Genomic DNA, 19,109 nt, shown 5'->3' on the forward strand with positions numbered 1-19,109 from the left:
CACACAACACACACACAACACACAACAACACACACACACCATCTGAATTAATCAATCTCAAATACTGTGGCGTCAACGTCCCTTCTCATTCTGCTGCACCATCTAACTCTGAAACATGCAGTGAGTTAGATTATCCTGTTAAGATTTCCTGTTAGGCATTTCTCTTCATTCTGTATATTATAATTTTTTTGTAAGATTTTATTTTAATATTTGATGAACAATGCAAAACATACCATAAAGACACGTTCATAAAAATCAACCTACATAACCCTGGTCTAGACCACACTGTTATCTTCAGCAGTCACATCATTTCCGCGACATGCAACTCAACTGCAACATTTTGTATACATTTTAGATTTTTCCATTGTGTTAACGATGGAGGTTTGATTGATTTCCAAAGTTTTTAGTAAATATCCGTTTTTATAAGATGATTGAGCAGAGAATCGTCCAACCATTTGGTATTCACTGACCCTAATATGCCATGTCTTGAAATATGCCAGAAAGACGGATTAAGTAATACTTCTGACAGCGACTTTCTAGTCCACCTCACTTTTTGGGACTTTATATCGCTTCCCGAAGTCATGAATTATTGAGTCTTGGTTAGTTTTACACATCACTCTGCATTGTGGCTGTACGAATTAGTGAATTTGGTCTCTTGTATAAATATATATTCTATAACTTGTTTATACTGGATGAAGTGTACATTTTAGTTAACTGTATTTTGTGTATAGTTATGTCCAACTTTCCTTCCATCTTGGGCCAACGTTCAGTTTCTTTTAAAGTTTGGTTCATTTGTTTATTATTTTTTCTAAGATTGCAGTGGATAGATCGAGGTATTGGTATTCTAGTTGATAGACTCTCTGCAGGGTGATTGTATATCTTACTATCAGTTTGGATAGCACTCTTGCAGGGTGTTTGCTATATCTTACTTTATCGTTGGATAGTCTCTGCAGGGTATATTGTTATTTACCTATCAGTTGGATGACTCTTGCAGGTATTGGGTAATTCTACTTCAGTTTGATAGACTCTGGAATTTATCTTGTCAGTTGGTATGTTGCGGTATTGATATCTTACCTATCAGTTTGGATAGATCTCTTGCAGGGTATGTATATTCATACTATCAGTTGGATATGAATTCTGGGCAGGGATTTGGTATATCTTACTTTCAGGTGGATAGCTCTCTGCAGGGTATTGTATACTCTAGTACTATCAGATTTATAACTCAGACCTTAACCATTCTCACTTAATTGTAGTATATGTATATAGGATCGTTACTCTATCACGTTGGACTAGGACATCTCTGGGTATTGGTATACTACCTATCAGTTGGTATTGGCAGGTATTTCTTCAGTTGATGACTCTTCGGGGTTTGTATATCTTACTATCATGTTTTGATCAATAGATCCTATAGGTTCTGATGAATTTATTTTACCATGGCAGTTGCATAGACTTAGCAGTTTTCTAATCTTCATGGAATAATGATTCTGGTACAGTAGTATTGGTATATCTTACTCTTGATAGACTCTCGGTACTGTGATCACTTCATTATTCAGTTCGGCATAATTTTCCTATCACATGATATCCGACTAAATAGATTGCTTAGAGGTTTTGCTTTATGTCATGAAATTTTTTCTAATTAGTCATTCAATTATTTCATTTGTAATTCTGTACATGGAATATGTTGTTCGTAATAGGTTTAGTTTAGTTTGAGGGCCTTGTTACGTGATTCTGAAAAGCTACAAAAGACTCTGGTTGATGAGGTATGCATGGCTATTATAAGTGTACATTGGTTGTGTTAACGTTTTATTTTCCATATGTTAGGTCTAACTTTGTATAATGTCTAACACCAACAAAGCTCTGTGCACATCTTAAAAATGTACATTTTTTAGAGCATAATGAGTAAAGCTGGGCGAGTTGAATACAATTCAAGTCTTGGAAGGTTTAAACCAACCATAGACTTCGGAAGGATGTAAAACGTTCCTTTTTATTATATCATTTTAATTTGGCCAATATAAAATTGTTATGACCGAGTATAATTTTTTAAATGTTTTTTTTTTTTCTTTTAAAGATGCGCCGGTGGGGTAATTGGTATTACTAGAAACTAATTATTATAAAACCTTTAGGGCAGCCATGCCATTCCAACATTTTTATTCTACCTGTAAGACTATTCAATTTTAATTGCGTCTTGCTTTCATATTGTTGAGTATGAATAGTTATTTTATATATTTGTTTTTATGTTGTCACTTATTAAGCATCCTAAATATTTCATATTTTTATGGTCCACTTTAAGATTGTGTAATGGTGATTTGTTTTTTTTCTTATTCAAATTGGGACCATTATTTTCGGGGGGTTTCCACGTTAATTTATATATCTAGATTTTTGAGTATTCAGAAAAATATTTTTTTAGCAAGTGGTTTGAGTTATGATATTGGGTCCGTATGTAATATATCAAATCACATTTTATTGGTCGATACCATATTTTAGCAGATGTTATTGCGGGTGTAGCGAAATGTTTGCGTTTCCCTAGTCCACAGTGCAGTGAATTACAATTCACAAAACAACTACACACCATTAAAGTAAAGGCATGGTTAAGAATATATAATATTAGATTGAGGAGCAACGTTTGGAGTGGCATTGACTAAACTACAGTAAGATAGATAAGTATCATACATTGAGCTGAGTAAAGCAAGTTATGTAAACCTTATTAGTGATAGTGTACCGATGACGTGATTCCGTTATGTATAGGGCAGCAGTCTAGTGCAGGGGTTTGAGTCTGGGTGGTAGCTACCTGTAGTGATGCTATTTTTAAAGTCTGATAGCATTGGAGATAGAAGTGTTTTTCGTCTCTCGGTCGGCAGTTTAATGCACGTGTGACTGACGGCTTTCTGGATGAATGCAGGGTGACACAGGCAGTAGTTCGGTGGGTTGGATGTCCTGATCGATTTTTCTGGGCCTTCCTGTGAACTCGGGTGCTGTAGGTGTCTGGGGTGGGCAGGCAGTGTGCCGGTGATGCATTAGGCACAACGACTTTCTGGAGAGTTTGGCGGGTTGCGGGCGTGCAGGTTTGCTAATACATAGGCGGTGTACAGCCCGACGAAGATGCCGCTCATTGTGGCATTATAAAAGCTGTTGCGGGTGACAGGCGTGGCTGTTGCGCTTTTTCACACCTGTCCTCGTGGGTTGGACCATATGGATTTGGCCGCGTCGGGAGGCACTGTGGTTATTCTTAAAACGGGCGAAGAAGGTGTTCAAATTTGTCAGGAGCAAGACATTCGGTGTCTCCATGTTGGCTGGTTTTCCTTTTTGTAACGCGTGATTGTCTGTAGACATGCACATATTGCTTGTGTTGAGTCTTTCGTTGAATGGCAACTCCTTTTTCTCTGTACTGATGATTTTGCCTGTTTGATTGCCTTACGGATGGAATATCTTACATGGTTTGTATTCAACCATGTGTTCTAGTCACCTTGCCATGGTTAAATGAAGGTGGTTCTTCGCTTTTAGTTTTTGCACGATGCTGCCATCTATCCACGGTTTTCTGGTTTGCTAGGTTTTATAGTCACACGTGGGAACACTCTATACATTCCTGTGAACTCAGTTCATTCGTTTCATGTAATACGTCAATGTTATTCTCAGGGCTACGCGGCAACATATCCCGTCCGAGTGATTAAAACAAATTCTGAAGCATGCATTCCGAATTGGTACAGAAAGAGCTTGAATAGACTTATACGGGTATCTTCCTGTTATGAGTTTTGCCTATAGGAAGGGAGGAGCAAATGGAGACTGTGACTGAATTTGCCGAAGGTCGGGGGAGGGCCTTGTAGGCATCCGGAGGGGGGAGTGCAACTGGTCGCCATTTTAGCAGGTTGTTACTAGTAATGTGTTGATAGAGGACTTAGCAGCTTTTCTCAAATTATGGATTTGTTAAATTCTCCTGCTACAATAATTTGGCTAAAGGATATCGGGGTGTCCAGTTTTGGCACAAAGTCCAGTGTAGTTTCCTTGAGGGTCGTCGTGGTACAGGTTGAGGGGGACATATACACTAGCGTTCAAAGTTTTGGGGTCTTCAATTTCCTTGTTTCTGAAGAGAAATCTATTTTGTAAATAACATCATTGGGATCAGAATACAGTTTATGACATTGGGTTAATGTTGGAAATGACTATTGTAAGGCTCTGAAAACGACAGATTTTTTTATGGAAGTATCTAAATATGGCGTAAGAGGCCATTTATCTAGCAACTATTCCACTCTTGTGTCCAATGGACGTTGTGTTAGCTAATCCAAGTTTATAATTTTAAAAGGGCTAATTGAATCATTAGAAACCATTTTGGCAATTATGTTAAGCACCCTGAAAACTTGTTGGTCTGATTAAGTTCTATTCAGTCTATTCTTGTTTCTGGAGAAGTGAAGACTATTTCGCATTGTGCAGAAATTGCCAAGAACTACTGCCTTACAAAGGAACCAACAGCTGGCGCACGTGCGCCATCTGGTGGCGCTATAGTGCATGCAATTTATTTGTCACCCTACACACAACACGATCGACACGCAGGTTAAAAATATCAAAACAACACTGAACCATGCATTAATTTGTGGACAGGTCGAAAAGCATTAAACATGTATGGCAAATTTAAGCTAGTTAGCTTGCTGTTGGCTAGCTAATATGTCCTGGGATATAAAATTGGAGGTTGTTATTTTAACCTGAAATGCACAGGTTCTATCCCGACAATTTAATCCAACAAAAGGTCAACACCGAATCTGGTTTCTACAGTCATCCTCTCTCCTTCCAGGTTCTTTTCATCTTATGAACTTATTATGGTGATTTGGGCATCCACACTTTCATAGTATTACACCACACCTGAAAACAGTTTCGTTTTCATCAACCACGTGGGTATAACCCATGGGGAGATGGAGTGGGTACCTGCTTCTATAAAACCATGAGGAGATGGGAGAGGCAGGAATTGCAGGCGGGGGTTGCGTCAGTAAAAGAATAGGAAATATTTTAGCACGCAGACGCTCGTTGGCGCGGAAGCAGTGTGGGTGCAAATATTGAATAACATGGAATTTCCTAAATGTATTTTGCAAGGCTCGGCACATGAGCGACGTGTCCGGTCTCGTAACATGTTAAGAAACCACACAAACTGGTTCTACCAGAATAGAAAGAGGAGATCCGCGGTTGCACATCTGAGCAGAGGACAGTACATTAGATGTCTAGTATGAAGAAACAGATGCTCACAGTCCTGCAACTGGCAGCTTCATTAAATAGTACCTCAAAAACACAGTCTCAACGTTCAAGTGAAGAGGTCGACTCCGGATGCTGGCCTTCTAGGAGAGCTTTGCAAAGAAAAAGCCATTATCAGTCTGGGCAATAAAAATTAAAAGATTAAGGATGGGCAAAAAGAACACAGGCACTGGAACAGAGGCAAGATTGGAAAATTAGTGTTATGGGACAGACGAATCTAAGTATTGAGGTGTTCGGATAAAAGAAGAACATTCGTGAGACACAGAAAACATGAACAAAGATGAATAACAGGGGACCATCTGTCGGGCAATCGTTGGAATAATGTGGATGTTCTGGGGGGGTTTATGGTGGTAAAGTGGGAGATTTTGTACATGGTAAGGGATTTGAAGACGGAAGGCTATCACTCATCTTTTGCAAGCCATGGCATACCTTTGGCGGAGGGCGTTTAATTTGGAGCCACATTTCCACTGCAAACCAGGAAAATGACCCCAAAGCACGTCAAATATACAATAATAATTTAGGGAACGACAGTCAGCTGGGTATTTTGTCTATAATGAGTAGTTGGCACAGAGTCCTGGATTCAACCCATTCTGGGAGCTGTGTTGTGGGAGGCAGCTTGACCGTATGGTAGAAGTGCCCATCAGCCCAATTCCAACTTGTGGGAGGTGCGCTTCAGGAAGCATGGGGTGAATTATTCGATTCTCAGAATACTAGAATGCCAAGGATTCAAGGTTGTAATTGCTGCAAACGGAGGATTCTTTTGACGAAAGCAAAAGTTTGAAGGACAAATATTATTATGAAGTTAAAATCATTATTATACATTGTCAACATCTGATATATTTCCTTGCATTTTGCAACTAATTTCAGTATGTTTTTCATGGAAAACAAGGACATTTTTAAGTGACCAAATTTTTGAACACAGTAGTGTACATACGGCTGTGAACTATAAACCGAAGATAGATTCTTCTGGAAGTATACGGTCAGCATTTGATTGCTAGTATTCTAGGTCGGGTGAAAAAAGGACTTGAGTTTTGTACGTTTCATCACAATCACACACTGACAGGGTTAATCATGAAATAAATCCAGCCCTCCTCTTCGGAGAGTTCTATTATTCTGTCTGTGCGCGATGCACTGAGAACCCAGTGGCCTGTATGGACGGGGACAGTATTTCCAGAGAGAGCATTATTCCATGAACAGAGTATCGTTACAGTCCCTGATGTCTCTCTGGAAGGAGATCCTCGCCGGGAGCTTGTCCTATTATTGGTCCAGAGACAGAACTCAGCAAGTAATTACTTAGGAAGCGTGGATGGTGGTGCCGCCTCTGAGTCGGACCTAGAAAGTCCCTAGATACTTCTCCATCCGGGGCGGTTTGGGGAAGAGCCTTGGATAAGTTCAATTTTGGCCCTGGGGGGTAGAAAAAGGATCAATTTCGGGAAAGTCGTGTTCCTGGTCGTAATGCCGCGTTGATATCAAATGTTATTCCGGTTGTATGTATAACAAAATAACACATTTTCTGGCTAATAATGTAGAATAACAGCCCCCAAAATACAAGTTGCTTAAAGTTAGAAGCAGAGGCTGCCATGTCTGTCACGGCCATCTTGCCAGTAGATCATCGGCAATAAGTAAATTGATATCATGTTTACCAATACTGATAACTGTTAGGTTTTGTAGTCTGTCTAATTCTTTCTGAAGCGCGTTTAATTGCCAGTGAACAGGTGGGGCGGGGGGTTACTTGTTCATTTGCTGGATCATTCATAAGTCATGGGTCCGATTTGTTTGTGCTTGTATAGCACTTATGAGTCGTTGTTAGGCATTGCAGGCCCTAAGGAGTTGGCTAACATTGGAGTGGTTAACTCAACTACTTTTATCTACAACCAATCTGCTTTATGTTCTCTATTGTTTAAGTCTTTCATATCTTTGTAAGTTCTAGACCAAGAAGAATACAATCCAGGTGGATCACAGGAGACAAATTAAAGACTATTGGGGGTTTTTAACATGCCCATGGATAATGACAAGATTAATAATTATTCGTTTTCAGGAACTTTTACCCCACGTGTAATCTTTCTATAATATTATGGTATGTCCACCTACGTAGGTCATACTCGTGCACAGAAGAGTTTGGGGCTGCCTAATAGTATACCTTACACTTGACATTTTCTGGAACGACAGGGAAAATTAACATGGTTAAATTTTACGCTTATATATTATATATCCCGTGTGGTGTGTATAGATGTGTGTGTGTGTATACGATGTGTGGTGGTGTGTGTATAGATTGTGTGTGTGTATAGATGTGTGTGTAATGTGTATAGCTGTGTGTGTTGTGTATAGTGTGTGTGTGTGTAATACTAGATGTGTGTGGGTGTGTACTAGAATGTGTGGTGTGTGTGGTATAGATGTGTGTGTGGTGTGTATAGATGTGTGTGTTCGTCGCCTCCATGCGTACCATGCTTGTGTATACCATGACTCACAGAGTGGTGCAGTGGCGAGAACAGCTCCTCCACCCTAAACAGTGTTGCTAGCATCACTATGCTAGGTCTCTTGTGTATGGTGGCTGTCACTCCTGTATAGTAACGTCAGATCTGAGCTGTATACACACATCAACCTCACATCATCACAAGAGAAAACTCTGGTCAACGTAGCACTGCTTAGCCATACCATCGATGAATACACCTCACATACTTACCTTGCATTAAGATAAAGACTACTCTATTAATAACTATCCCGGTTCAATTTCAACCAACAGAGAGAGGAGACTACCACAAAGAAGAGAGAGATACACCACAGAGAAGAGGAGACTAACACAGAGAGGCGTCTAGGTAGAGGAGACTAACCAAAGAGAGAGGAGACTACAACACAGAGAGAGGAGACTTAACACAGAGAGGAGGAGACTACAAGAGAGAGGAGACTAACCACAGAGAGAGCGTCTAGGTAGAGGAGAACTACACCACAGAGAGAGGAGAACTAAACCACAGAGAGAGCGGTCTAGGTAGAGGAGACTAACGAGAGAGGAACTACACACAGAGAGAGGAGACTACACCAAAGAGAGAGGAGACTACACATAGAGAGCAGGAGATACACCACAGAGAGAGGGGACTACACCACAGAGAGAGGAGACTTACACACAGAGAGAGGAGATAACACAAGAGAGAGGAGCTACACCACAGGAGAGGGAAGATACACAAGAGAGAGAGACTACACCACAGAGGAGGAGACTACACCACAGAGAGAGGAGACTACACCACAGAGAGAGGAGACTACACCACAAAAGTGGAGATACCCAAGAGAGAGACTACACCACAGAGAGAGGAGACTAACAAGACACAGAGAGAGGAGACTACACACAAGAGAGAGGAACTACCCACAAGAGAGCCGTCTAGGTAGAGGAACTATCCACAGAGAGAGGGACTACTCCACAGAGAGAGGAGACTACACCACCGAGAGAGACTACACCACAGGAGAGAGGAGACTACACACAGAGAGAGGGACTAACACAGAGAGAGCCGTCTAGGTAGAGGGAAGACTATCCACAGAGAGAGGAGACTAACACCCAGAGAGAGACTACAACCACAGAGAGAGGGACTAACACAGAGAGAGGAGATACACCCCAGCGAGAGGAGACTACACACAGAGAGAGGAGACTACACACAGAAGAGAGGAGCTACACACAGAGAGAGGAGACAACCAAGAGAGCGGAGACTACACACAGATAGAGAGACCTCACACAAGAAGAGAGGAGACTACACAAGAGGAGAATACACCACAGAGAGAGGAGACTAACACAGAGAGAGGCGACTAACCACAGAGAGAGCCGTCTAGGTAGAGGAGACTACTCCACAGAGAAGAGGAGATAATCCACAGAGAGAGGAGAATACAACACAGAGACGAGCCGTGTAGGTAGAGGAGCTAACCACAGAGAGAGAGACACTCACACAGAGGAGAGACTAACCAAGAGAGAGACGTGTAGGTGAGGAGACAACCACAGAGAGAGGAGACTACAACCACAGAGAGAGAGACTTACACAAGAGAGAATCCGTCCTAGGTAGAGGAAGACTACACACAGAGAGAGGAGACTACACATAGAGAGAGGGAGACTACACCAAGAGAGAGGAGACTACACAGAGGGCGTCTAGGTAGAGGAGACCTACAACCAAGAGAGAGGAGCTACACAAAGAGAGAGGGGATACACAAAGAGAGAGGAGACTACACACAGAGAGAGGAGACTACACACAGAGAGAGGAGACTGAACCACAGAGAGAGGAGAAACTACACCAAGAGAGAGGAGACTACACCACAGCAGAAGAGGAGACTAAACCAAGAAGAGGCGACTAACACAAGAGAGAGGAGACTACACCACAGAGAGAGGAGACTACTACAACAGAAGTGGAGACTACACACAGGAGAGAGGAGACTAACCACAGAGGAGGAGCCTACACCACAGAGAGAGGAACTACACCACAGAGAGAAGCCGTCCTAGGTAGAGGAGACTACTCAAGAGAGAGGAGATACTCCCCAGAGAGAGGGAGACTACACCACAGAGAGAGACTAACACAGAGAGAGGAGACTACAACCAAGAGAGAGGAAGAACTAACCACAGAGAGAAGCCGTCTAGGTAGAGGAGACTAAACTCCACGAGAGAGGAGACTAACCACAGAGAGAGGAGACTACACCACAGAGAGAGGAGACTACCACAGAGAGAGGAGACTCCACCAAAGAGAGAGGAGACTACAACACAGAGAGAGGAGACTACCACAGAGAGAGGAGACTACACACAGAGAGAGACTACACAAGAGAGAGGAGATACACACAGAGAGAGATAACCAAGAGAGAGGAGACTACACCACAGAGAGAGGAACTAACCACAGAGAGCGCCGTCTAGGTAGAGGAAGGACTACTCCACAAGAGAGAGGAGACTACACCAGACAGAGAGAGGAGACTACACCACAGAGAGAGGAGACTACACCACAGAGAGAGGAGATACACCACAGGAGAGGAGACTACACACAGAGAGAAGGAGACTACACACAGAGATGAGGAGATAACACAAGGGAAAGACTACACACAGAGAGGGATGATACTACAAGAGAGAGGATACACCACAAGAGAGAGAATACACAAGAGGAGAGGAGACTAACAAGAGAAGGGAGATAACAACCACAGGAGAGAGGAGACTACTACACAGAGAGAGGAGACTACAACCACAGAGAGAGGAGATACACGTCACAAGAGAGAGGAAGACTACCCACAGAGAGAGGAGATACACCAGAGAGAGAGGAGATAACCACAGAGAGAGGAGACTAACCACAGAGAGAGAATACACCACAGTAGAGAGGAGACTACACAATGGAGAGAGGAGACTTACACCACAGAGCGGAGCCGTCTGGTAGAGGGACTACTCCACAGAGAGAGGAGAGACGATCCACAGAGAGTAGGGAGACTACACACAGAGAGAGCCGTGTGGTAGAGGAGAACTAAACACAAGGAGAGGCGGAGCAACCTACACAAGGAGGGAGACTAACCAAGAGAGAGACGTGTAGGTTAGAGGAGCATACACACAGAGAGAGGAGACTACAACAAGAGAGGCGTCTAGGTAGAGGAGACTACACCACAGAGAGAGGAGACTACACACAGAGAGAGGAGACTCCACACAGAGAGAAGGAGACACACAAGAGAGAGCACGTGTAGGTAGAGGAGACTAACACAGAGAGAGCCGTGTAGGTAGAGGAGACTACACACAGAGAGAGGAGACTATCCACAGAGAGAGCCGTCTAGGTAGAGGAGACTAAACCACAGAGAGAGGAGATACACACAGAGAGAGGAGACTACACACATGAGAGAGGAGACTAACACAGAGAGAGGAGACTACAACCACAGAGAGAGGAGACTCACCAAAGAGAGAGGAGCCTACACACAGAGAGAGGAGACTAAACCACAGAGAGAGCCGTCTAGGTAAGAGGAGACTACTTCCACAGAGAGAGGAGATAACCACAGAGAGAGACTACCACAGAGAGAGGAGACTAAGACCACAGAGAAGAGGAGACTCCACCACAGAGAGAGGAGACTACACACAGAGAGAGGAGACTACACACAGAGAGCGGAGAGCTACACCACAGAGAGAGGAGACTAGCACCACAGAGAAGGAGACTACACCACAGAGAGAGGAGACTAACCAACAGCGAGAGCGTCTAGGTAGAGGAGACTAACACCACAGAGAGAGGAGACTACACCACAGAGAGAGGAGACTACACCAGAGAGAGCCGTTAGGTAGAGGAGACTACTCCACAGAGAAGAGGCGACTACAACACAGAGAGAGGAGAACTACACACAAAGAGATGAGCCGTCTAGGTAGAGGAGACTACTCCACAGAGAGAGGAGACTAACACGAGAGAGGAGACTACCACACAGAGAGGACTACCAAGAGAGAGACGTGTAGGTAGAGGAGAGTAGTACACACGAGAGAGGAGACTACACACAGAGAGAGGAGACTACACCCACAGAGAGAGCGTCTAGGTAGGAGGAGACTACACACAGAGAGGAGACTACACCACAGAGAGAGGAGACTACACCACAGAGAGAGGAAGCCTAAACAAGAAGAGGAGAACTACACACAGAGAGAGCCGTGTTAGGTAGAGGTAAGACTACACGACACGAGAGAGGAGATATCCACAGACGAGAGCCGTGTAAGGTAGAGGAAGAACTACACAAGAGAGAGACTCACCACAGAAGAGCCCGTGTAGGTAGAGGAGACTACACAAGAGAAGAGGAGACTACACCACAGAGAGGCCGTGTAGGTAGAGGTAGAATACACCACAGAGAGAGCCGTGTAGGTAGAGGAAGACACACACAGAGGAGAGACTATCCACAGAGATGAGCCGTGTAGGTAGAGGAAGAACTACACACAGAGAGAGGAAGCTAACACAGAGAGAGCCGTGTAGGTAGAGGAGACTATCACAGAGAGAGGAGATACACAAGAGAGAGGAGACTACTCACCAGAGCGCCGTCTAGGTAGAGGAGCTACAACAGAGAGAGACTTAACCACAGAGAGAGGAGCTATCACCAAGAGAGAGCCGTGTAGGTTAGAGGAGATACCCACAGAGAGAGGAAGATACAACAGAGAGAGGAGACTACACACAGAGAGAGGAGATCTACACCAAGAGAGAGCCGTGTGGTAAAGAAGGGGGAGGGAAAAAAAAAAAAATACTCCCCTACCAAAGAAGGAAAAAAAAAAAGAAAGCCGTCTAGGTAGAGAGACTAACACAGAGAGAGACTCACAGAGAGAGGAGACTAACCAAGAGAGAGGAGACTACACCAAGAAGAGGAGACTACTCACAGAGAGAGGAACGATAACCACAGAGAAGAGCCGTGTAAGGTAGAGGAGACTACTTCATTAAGGGTCTGATTCAGGTTCGGGATAACTCTGATTAATCTAATTTCATTGATGTTCAATGAAGAATTTCAGGTGAGTTTACAGAATACTAAAGCACTAGTGAAATATGCATAGGCTTTGTGGTCTCAAATGGCTCCTGTTCACTATACAGGGCGCATAGAGAATTAGGGTGCTATTTGGCAAGACAAATGCAAACATTTACTATACTGATCAAGACACTATCAGACAGCAGTCCCAGTGAGGGGTCACATGTCCCCCTGTACAGTCACACGGGGTTGCACCCGTAACCTGGCCCCAGACCTCCAATGCATTGTCACAGAGAGGACCGCACGCGATTCTGCAGGTGCATGCCGTTGCTAGGGTACATAGAGGTCCTGCCACCTGAGATCATGGTTAGACCCTGCAGGGTGGCAGGCGCATGTGTTGGTATGGGGTAAGAGGAGGGAACAAACAGAGACGGAGGGAGAGTTTAGCCACATTCCTACATTGTTCTCTTTATTCATGTTTTAATAGTGTCACCTTCGGGGGAAAGGGTTTCCTGACTTTATTCGAGAAAACAATACTCCATAGCCATACGTCCAGACCAAACACAACCACAACTCACCAAATATCAACCTCATATCACACAACACACACATGAACACACACCACCTCCAATGTAATCACACACCAAACCACAACGAAACCACATATTTTACACTCCCTATAAACTAGAAAAAAACTCCCTAAGTGGCGGGGCCATGCGACAGGCCGGGAGGGAGTATGTATTTCACCTGAGGATTATTCACACAACACAATGTAAAAATCACTACTGTAAAGCAAAAAGTAAATAATTCTCCACATGGTCATTTTTCTGGTTGATGGACTCCCTGATGAAGGATAGGCTTTAGTGTTGTGTGTGTGTGTGTGTGTGTGTGTATGTGTTATGTATGTTATGTTTGTGTATGTGTGTGTGTGTATGTTTGTGTGTTTGTATGTAAATGTCTTTTTTGTGCATGTATGTGTGTGGTGTACAGTAATCTGTTGGTGTGTAACTGTACTGCATGTATGGTGTGTACAGTATTGGTGTGTATGTATGCAATGTGTGTGTGTGGTACAAGTATATGTGTGTGTAATGGTGCATGTATGTGTGTGTGTATGTCTGTTTGTGCGTGCTGTGTGTGTGTTAATATCTATGTGTGTATGCGTGCTGTGTTGTGAGCACATTAGTTTCTCTTTCTCTCAAAACACAGATTGTTTGTTCTTTAAAAGGCGCAGGAAAGAGCATGCTGGGGAAAGGACGAAATGGGAAAAGAATGCGCCTCGATGACATGGGAAACCTCATCTATTGTTTTCAATTATGTATTCTCAAAGCTGTGGTTGATTTCAAGTCCTTGCACTGAAAAGTACTCAAGGAATAGTATTGTATAAGTTGGCAATGTGATCGGCAGTGTCTATATTACTTAACTAGGCAAGTCGGTTAAGAATAATATTTCTTATTTACAATGACGGCTAGGAACAGTGGGGTTAACTGCTTGTTTCAAGGGGGAAAGAAGATAATACTTTGTCAGTTTAGGATTCGACCTTGCAACTTTGGTTAACAAGTCATTGATTTACCCCACTAGGCTACTGCCGGGGCACAACTACTTGGTGGCTGGTTTATATTTCTCTATTATTTTTCTGCTGTTTGTTGTTGCATATCCAATCCCTGAGATTCACTCTGAGAGTGGGTCACGGGCCAGGGTCCAGCAGGGTCAGCCATTACAGCGACTGTTTTGAAATAGCGAATTTTTCGGTGCTGGCAACGCTCTACCGTAGGCTTGCACTAATCCACTATGGGCAGGTTTTTGTTCCAGCTTAGTGGTCATCAAGCTGATTCCAATACAACTGCTCTTAACACATGATGACTGAATCAGATGGTTTTCACTGCCTTGAGCTGGAGTTTAGACCGCGTATGCCTCCTCAAGGATTGATTGATATCATGCTGTAGACAACTCTGTTGACTTGTTGTTATAGTTGTTACTATGTTTTACTACGTTGCTAGTTTTTGCCTACTACGGTGTTTCGGTGTTTGTTTTTTTTGTTACTACATTGTTACTACATTGTTAGTTGTTTTTACTAATTGTTTAGTTTTTGGTTGTTACTAAATTGTAGTTTGTTAATATGTTTTCTTTGTTACTAGTTTTTTTGTTATATGTTCTTATATGTTGTTATGGTTTACTTTGTTGATACTACGTTTGCTTTGTTGTTACTAGTTGTTAGTTTGTTTGTTAGTACATTATTAGTATGTTGTTATACATTGCTAGTTTATTGTTATACACAAATTGCTAGTTAGTGTTACTATGTTGTTACTATGTTAACTATGTTGTTACTAGTTATATGTTGTTACTATGTTTTCTATGTTAATATGTTGTTACATGTTTCTATGTTACTATGTTTGTTACTATGTTACTATGTTGTTATATGTTGTTACTCATGTTACTATGTTTGTTTACTACGTTACTTGTTGTTACTATGTTGCTACTAATTGGTTATACGTTACTACTAATGTTTTTACTTTATTGTTTATAATTGTTAGTTTTGTTGTTATAATGGTTGTTACTCTATGTTGTTTCTATGTTGCTACTATGTTGTCTACGTTACTATATGTTGTTTACTATGTTGTTACTATGTTGTTAACTATGTTGTTAACTCGTTGTTACCTACGTTACTACTATGTTTTTACTTTGTTGTTATATGTTGTTACTAATGTGTTTACATGTTTGTTATCTATGTTGGTTATACGTTGTTACTACGTTCCTAACCTGATGTTTTTACTTGTTGTTACTATGTTGTTACTATGTTGTTACTATGTTTGTTTACTATGTTTTACTATGTTGTTACTGATGTTTTTATATGTTTGTTCTATGTTGTACTAGTTGTTCTACGTTAGCTATATGTTTTTACTTTGTTGTTACTAGTTGTTACTCTGTTGTTTAATCATGTTGTTTACTATGTTGCTACTATTTGTTATCTAGTTACTCACTATGTTTTTACTTTGTTGTTACTAATGTTGTTACTCTGTTTGCTACTATGTTGTTACTAGTTTTATATTACTCCTATGTTTTATTTGTTTGTTTACTATTTTACTTGTTTGTTACTATGTTTGTTACTATGTTGTTACTATGTTGTTTACTATGTTTGTTACTATGTTGTTACTATGTTGTTACTATGTTGTTTATGTTTGCTACTATGTTTGTTACTCCGTTATATATGTTCTTACTTTGTTGTTACTATGTTGTTACTACGTTACTTTTGTTGTTAACTATGTTGCTACTATATTGTTACTTACGTTATACTATGTTTTTTAACTTATTGTGTACTACATTGCTTGTTTGTTGTTATATGTTGTTACTATGTTTGCTACTATGTTGTTTACTACGTTATAATGTTTTTACTTTAATTGTTACTACATTGTTTAGTTTGTTGTACTATGTTGTTATATGTTGCTACTATGTTGTTACTACGTTTATACCATGTTTTTACTTTGTTGTTACTATGTTGTTACTAACGTTATTTGTTTTGTTCCTAATGTTGTACTATATTGTTACTACGTTACTACTATGTTTTTACTTTATTGTTATACTTGTTTAGTTTGTTGTTACTTGTTGTTACTATGTTGCTAACTATGTTGTTTATACGTTACTACTATGTTTTTACTTTGTTTGTTACTACATTGTTAGTTTTTGTTGTTACTTTGTTTGTTTAACTATGTTGTTACTTATTGTTTACTATGTTTGTTACAACGTTGGTTAATACGTTTGTTACTACGTTGCTTAGCGTGTAGTTACTATGTTGCTATACGTTGGTTACTCACGTTTTACTGATGTTGTTCTACGTTTGTTACTATGTTGTTACTACGTTGCTAGCGTGTAGTTACGTACGTTTGTTACATATGGTTGTTACTACGTTGTTATATGTTGTTTATACGCCCTCTGCTAGCTCGTGTAGTTTCACTTACTGTTGTTACTCACGTTGTACTATTCGTTTGTTACTACGTTGTTAACTACGTTGTTACTTATGTTGTTACTACGTTGTTACTATGTTGTTATCAGCGGTTGCTAGTGTGTGTGTGTGTGTGTGTGTGTTCACAGTGCTGATGGTGAGGATCATGGCGGCCCGTGATCAGGGCTCCCATGCTGAGGTGGAGGTCAAGGTAAAGAAGGTCCTGTACCACGGCAGCCAGGTGAACATCAAGAAAGGTCACATCACCCTCTACCCAGAATCCTGGACCACCCGAGGGTGCACCTGTCCCCTCCTTAACCCAGGTGAGCTCTTACGTTTTGGCCAGGCAACTGGACCTCGACTGCTTCTTGCCCCAATAGTTATTTTCTCTGACGTCTCTGGATGCATACCTGCCTTGTAGGTAGGTATGCAAACTCTGAACACCTTAAACAGATGGGTAACCCCATATATGGGTAAATAGGCCTCACACTAGACACTTGTACATTAGATACCTCACTAAAACCTTGATCTGTTTCACTATAGCGTTCTATGATTTTTTTAAAAAATTAGCCGGGCTAATACCCCTCTCTATCAGTGTCCATTAAAAGTAAATTGACTGAATAGAAAATGGAATTGACCCTGTTCTCTCTATTCTACTCCCCCAGGATCAGAGTATCTGGTGGGGGGCCACGAGGACCGGAGGWCGGGTCGTCTGCTGGTGAACACCAAGAGCCTGGTCAAACCCTGGAGGCCCAGCCTGGGACGCAAGCTCCTGCACCTCCTCAACAAACACTGTAGCTCCTCCTCCTCCTCTTCCTCTTCAAMGAAGACTGCAGCAGAGAGACTGCAGAATGCAAACGTCTTTAGTCTGCAGAAGAAAGACTAGAGCCATGGAACAAGATGAAGAGAGGGATAGAGAGAGGGGTGGAGAGTTAAAAGTTATCCATGTTTTGGTGGATTGCATGAGAAGGACGATGAGTCGACTATAAAGACGTGTGAGAGTGTATTTTTGGACGAATGTGGGCTGGACATGGGGATACAGCCACAGCTCGGGTAATATGGGGAAAGCAGAACTCTTTTGCCATTCAGGGCCTCATTTGCCTGTTTCATCCACAGACCCACGGAACACATTTCTGAAACGATGACCTACACGGCAGGACCATGATGGATGGTGTTCTGTGCTGAATGGCGCTGTGTGGCTCAGTTGGAAATAGCATGGCGCTGTGTGACTCAGTTGGAAATAGCATGGCGCTGGCAAAACTGAGGTTGTGGGTTCAATTCCTGCAGGGATCATAAACAAAAACATATGCAAAAAAATGTATGCTCTCACTGTATTGCAAGTCACTTTGGTTAAACGCGTGAGTCTGCTTAGTGGTATATATTGGATTATATAATATGATGACAGGCAGCTGCACAGAGACAGAGTACAGACTGTCATCTCCTTTTTTACAGGAAGAGGAAAATAASTTTCCAAAGGGAAGACCAGATATCCTGAYTGAAGGTTTACTGTATGAGGGAGATTGATTGATTGATCTGACTTCACATTCGGACCTTGGATTGTTCCAGTCCCAAAGACATAAGCGCTACTGGGCTGGTGTTTAAATCCACTTTAGATTTGTCTCAGACTATAGTTAAAACMAAGCCAAATATATAGAACCAAAAGGATTTTATTAATGAATGTTTTATCATACTGTCTATCAAATGACCGAGATCTCTATGTTCTATGATTAACCTTCTGATCTAGCCAAGGTTTCATTTTGGAGTCCTGATGTTTGTATCCTCAGTTGTTCCTGGAGTTATTGGCAGTAAACCTGCAGAAGCATCATCGTGTGTGTGTGTGTGCGTGTGTGCGCAAACTTGCTGTCCTTGGCTCGAAGGGACTGAGCAGGCCTTAACAGGTAGTATCTCCTGGAGCGGAAGAAGAGTAGAGAGAGAACAGAAAAGAGAATGTCTGTCRGTCTGTCTAGACCCCTCTGGTACTAAAGCACTGAAGACGCTCAGTTAGAATTGAACTGACTTCACGTCTTCCCTCACTCTCAGTCTGATTTCAATGATATTGTCTACTTACTTACATGGTTTGGTGTCCTCACTTCTATTGCACTCAGGGATGTAGTGGTAAAGAAAACTAAAATAGGTAGGCAACCTGAACACCTAAAACAGACGGGTTACCCCATATAAGGGGTAAATAGGACTCTATTTATTGGGTGTGATCTAATCACATGGTTCACTGCAGCACAAGGAATTAATCCTACAGATCATGTGGCAAAGTCAGGAGATGTCCATGTACTCAGATTTAGAATGGTGAACTGAGTTTGCTTTTATTTATTTAAACGGGCAAGTCAGTTAAGAACAAATTCTTATTTACAATGACAGCCTACCCCAAACAACACTGTGCCAATTGTGCACCACCCTATGGTACTCCCAATCACAGCCAGATGTGATTCAGCCTGGATTTGAACCAGGGACTGTAGTGACACCTCTTGCACTGAGATGCAGTGCTTTAGACCGCTGCACCACTCAGGAGCAC

The 19,109-nt window shown here is 41.9% G+C and overlaps 1 protein-coding gene across 1 annotated transcript in view; it reads left to right on the forward strand.

Annotated features, from left to right (window-relative positions):
• LOC111961059 (netrin-4-like) overlaps window positions 1-19,103 on the forward strand; it is a 56,572-nt gene extending 37,469 nt beyond the window's left edge. Inside the window, 3 exon segments of the mRNA XM_070443246.1 lie at window positions 16,732-16,905; window positions 17,248-17,439; window positions 17,442-19,103. Of these exon segments, the coding sequence (XP_070299347.1) occupies window positions 16,732-16,905; window positions 17,248-17,439; window positions 17,442-17,518 (443 nt within the window). The 3' untranslated portion in view covers window positions 17,519-19,103.
• Window positions 19,104-19,109: the final 6 nt, after the last annotated feature.

This window comes from Salvelinus sp. IW2-2015, linkage group LG4q.1:29 (genome assembly GCF_002910315.2).
Source record: "Salvelinus sp. IW2-2015 linkage group LG4q.1:29, ASM291031v2, whole genome shotgun sequence".
NCBI lineage: Eukaryota > Metazoa > Chordata > Actinopteri > Salmoniformes > Salmonidae > Salvelinus > Salvelinus sp. IW2-2015.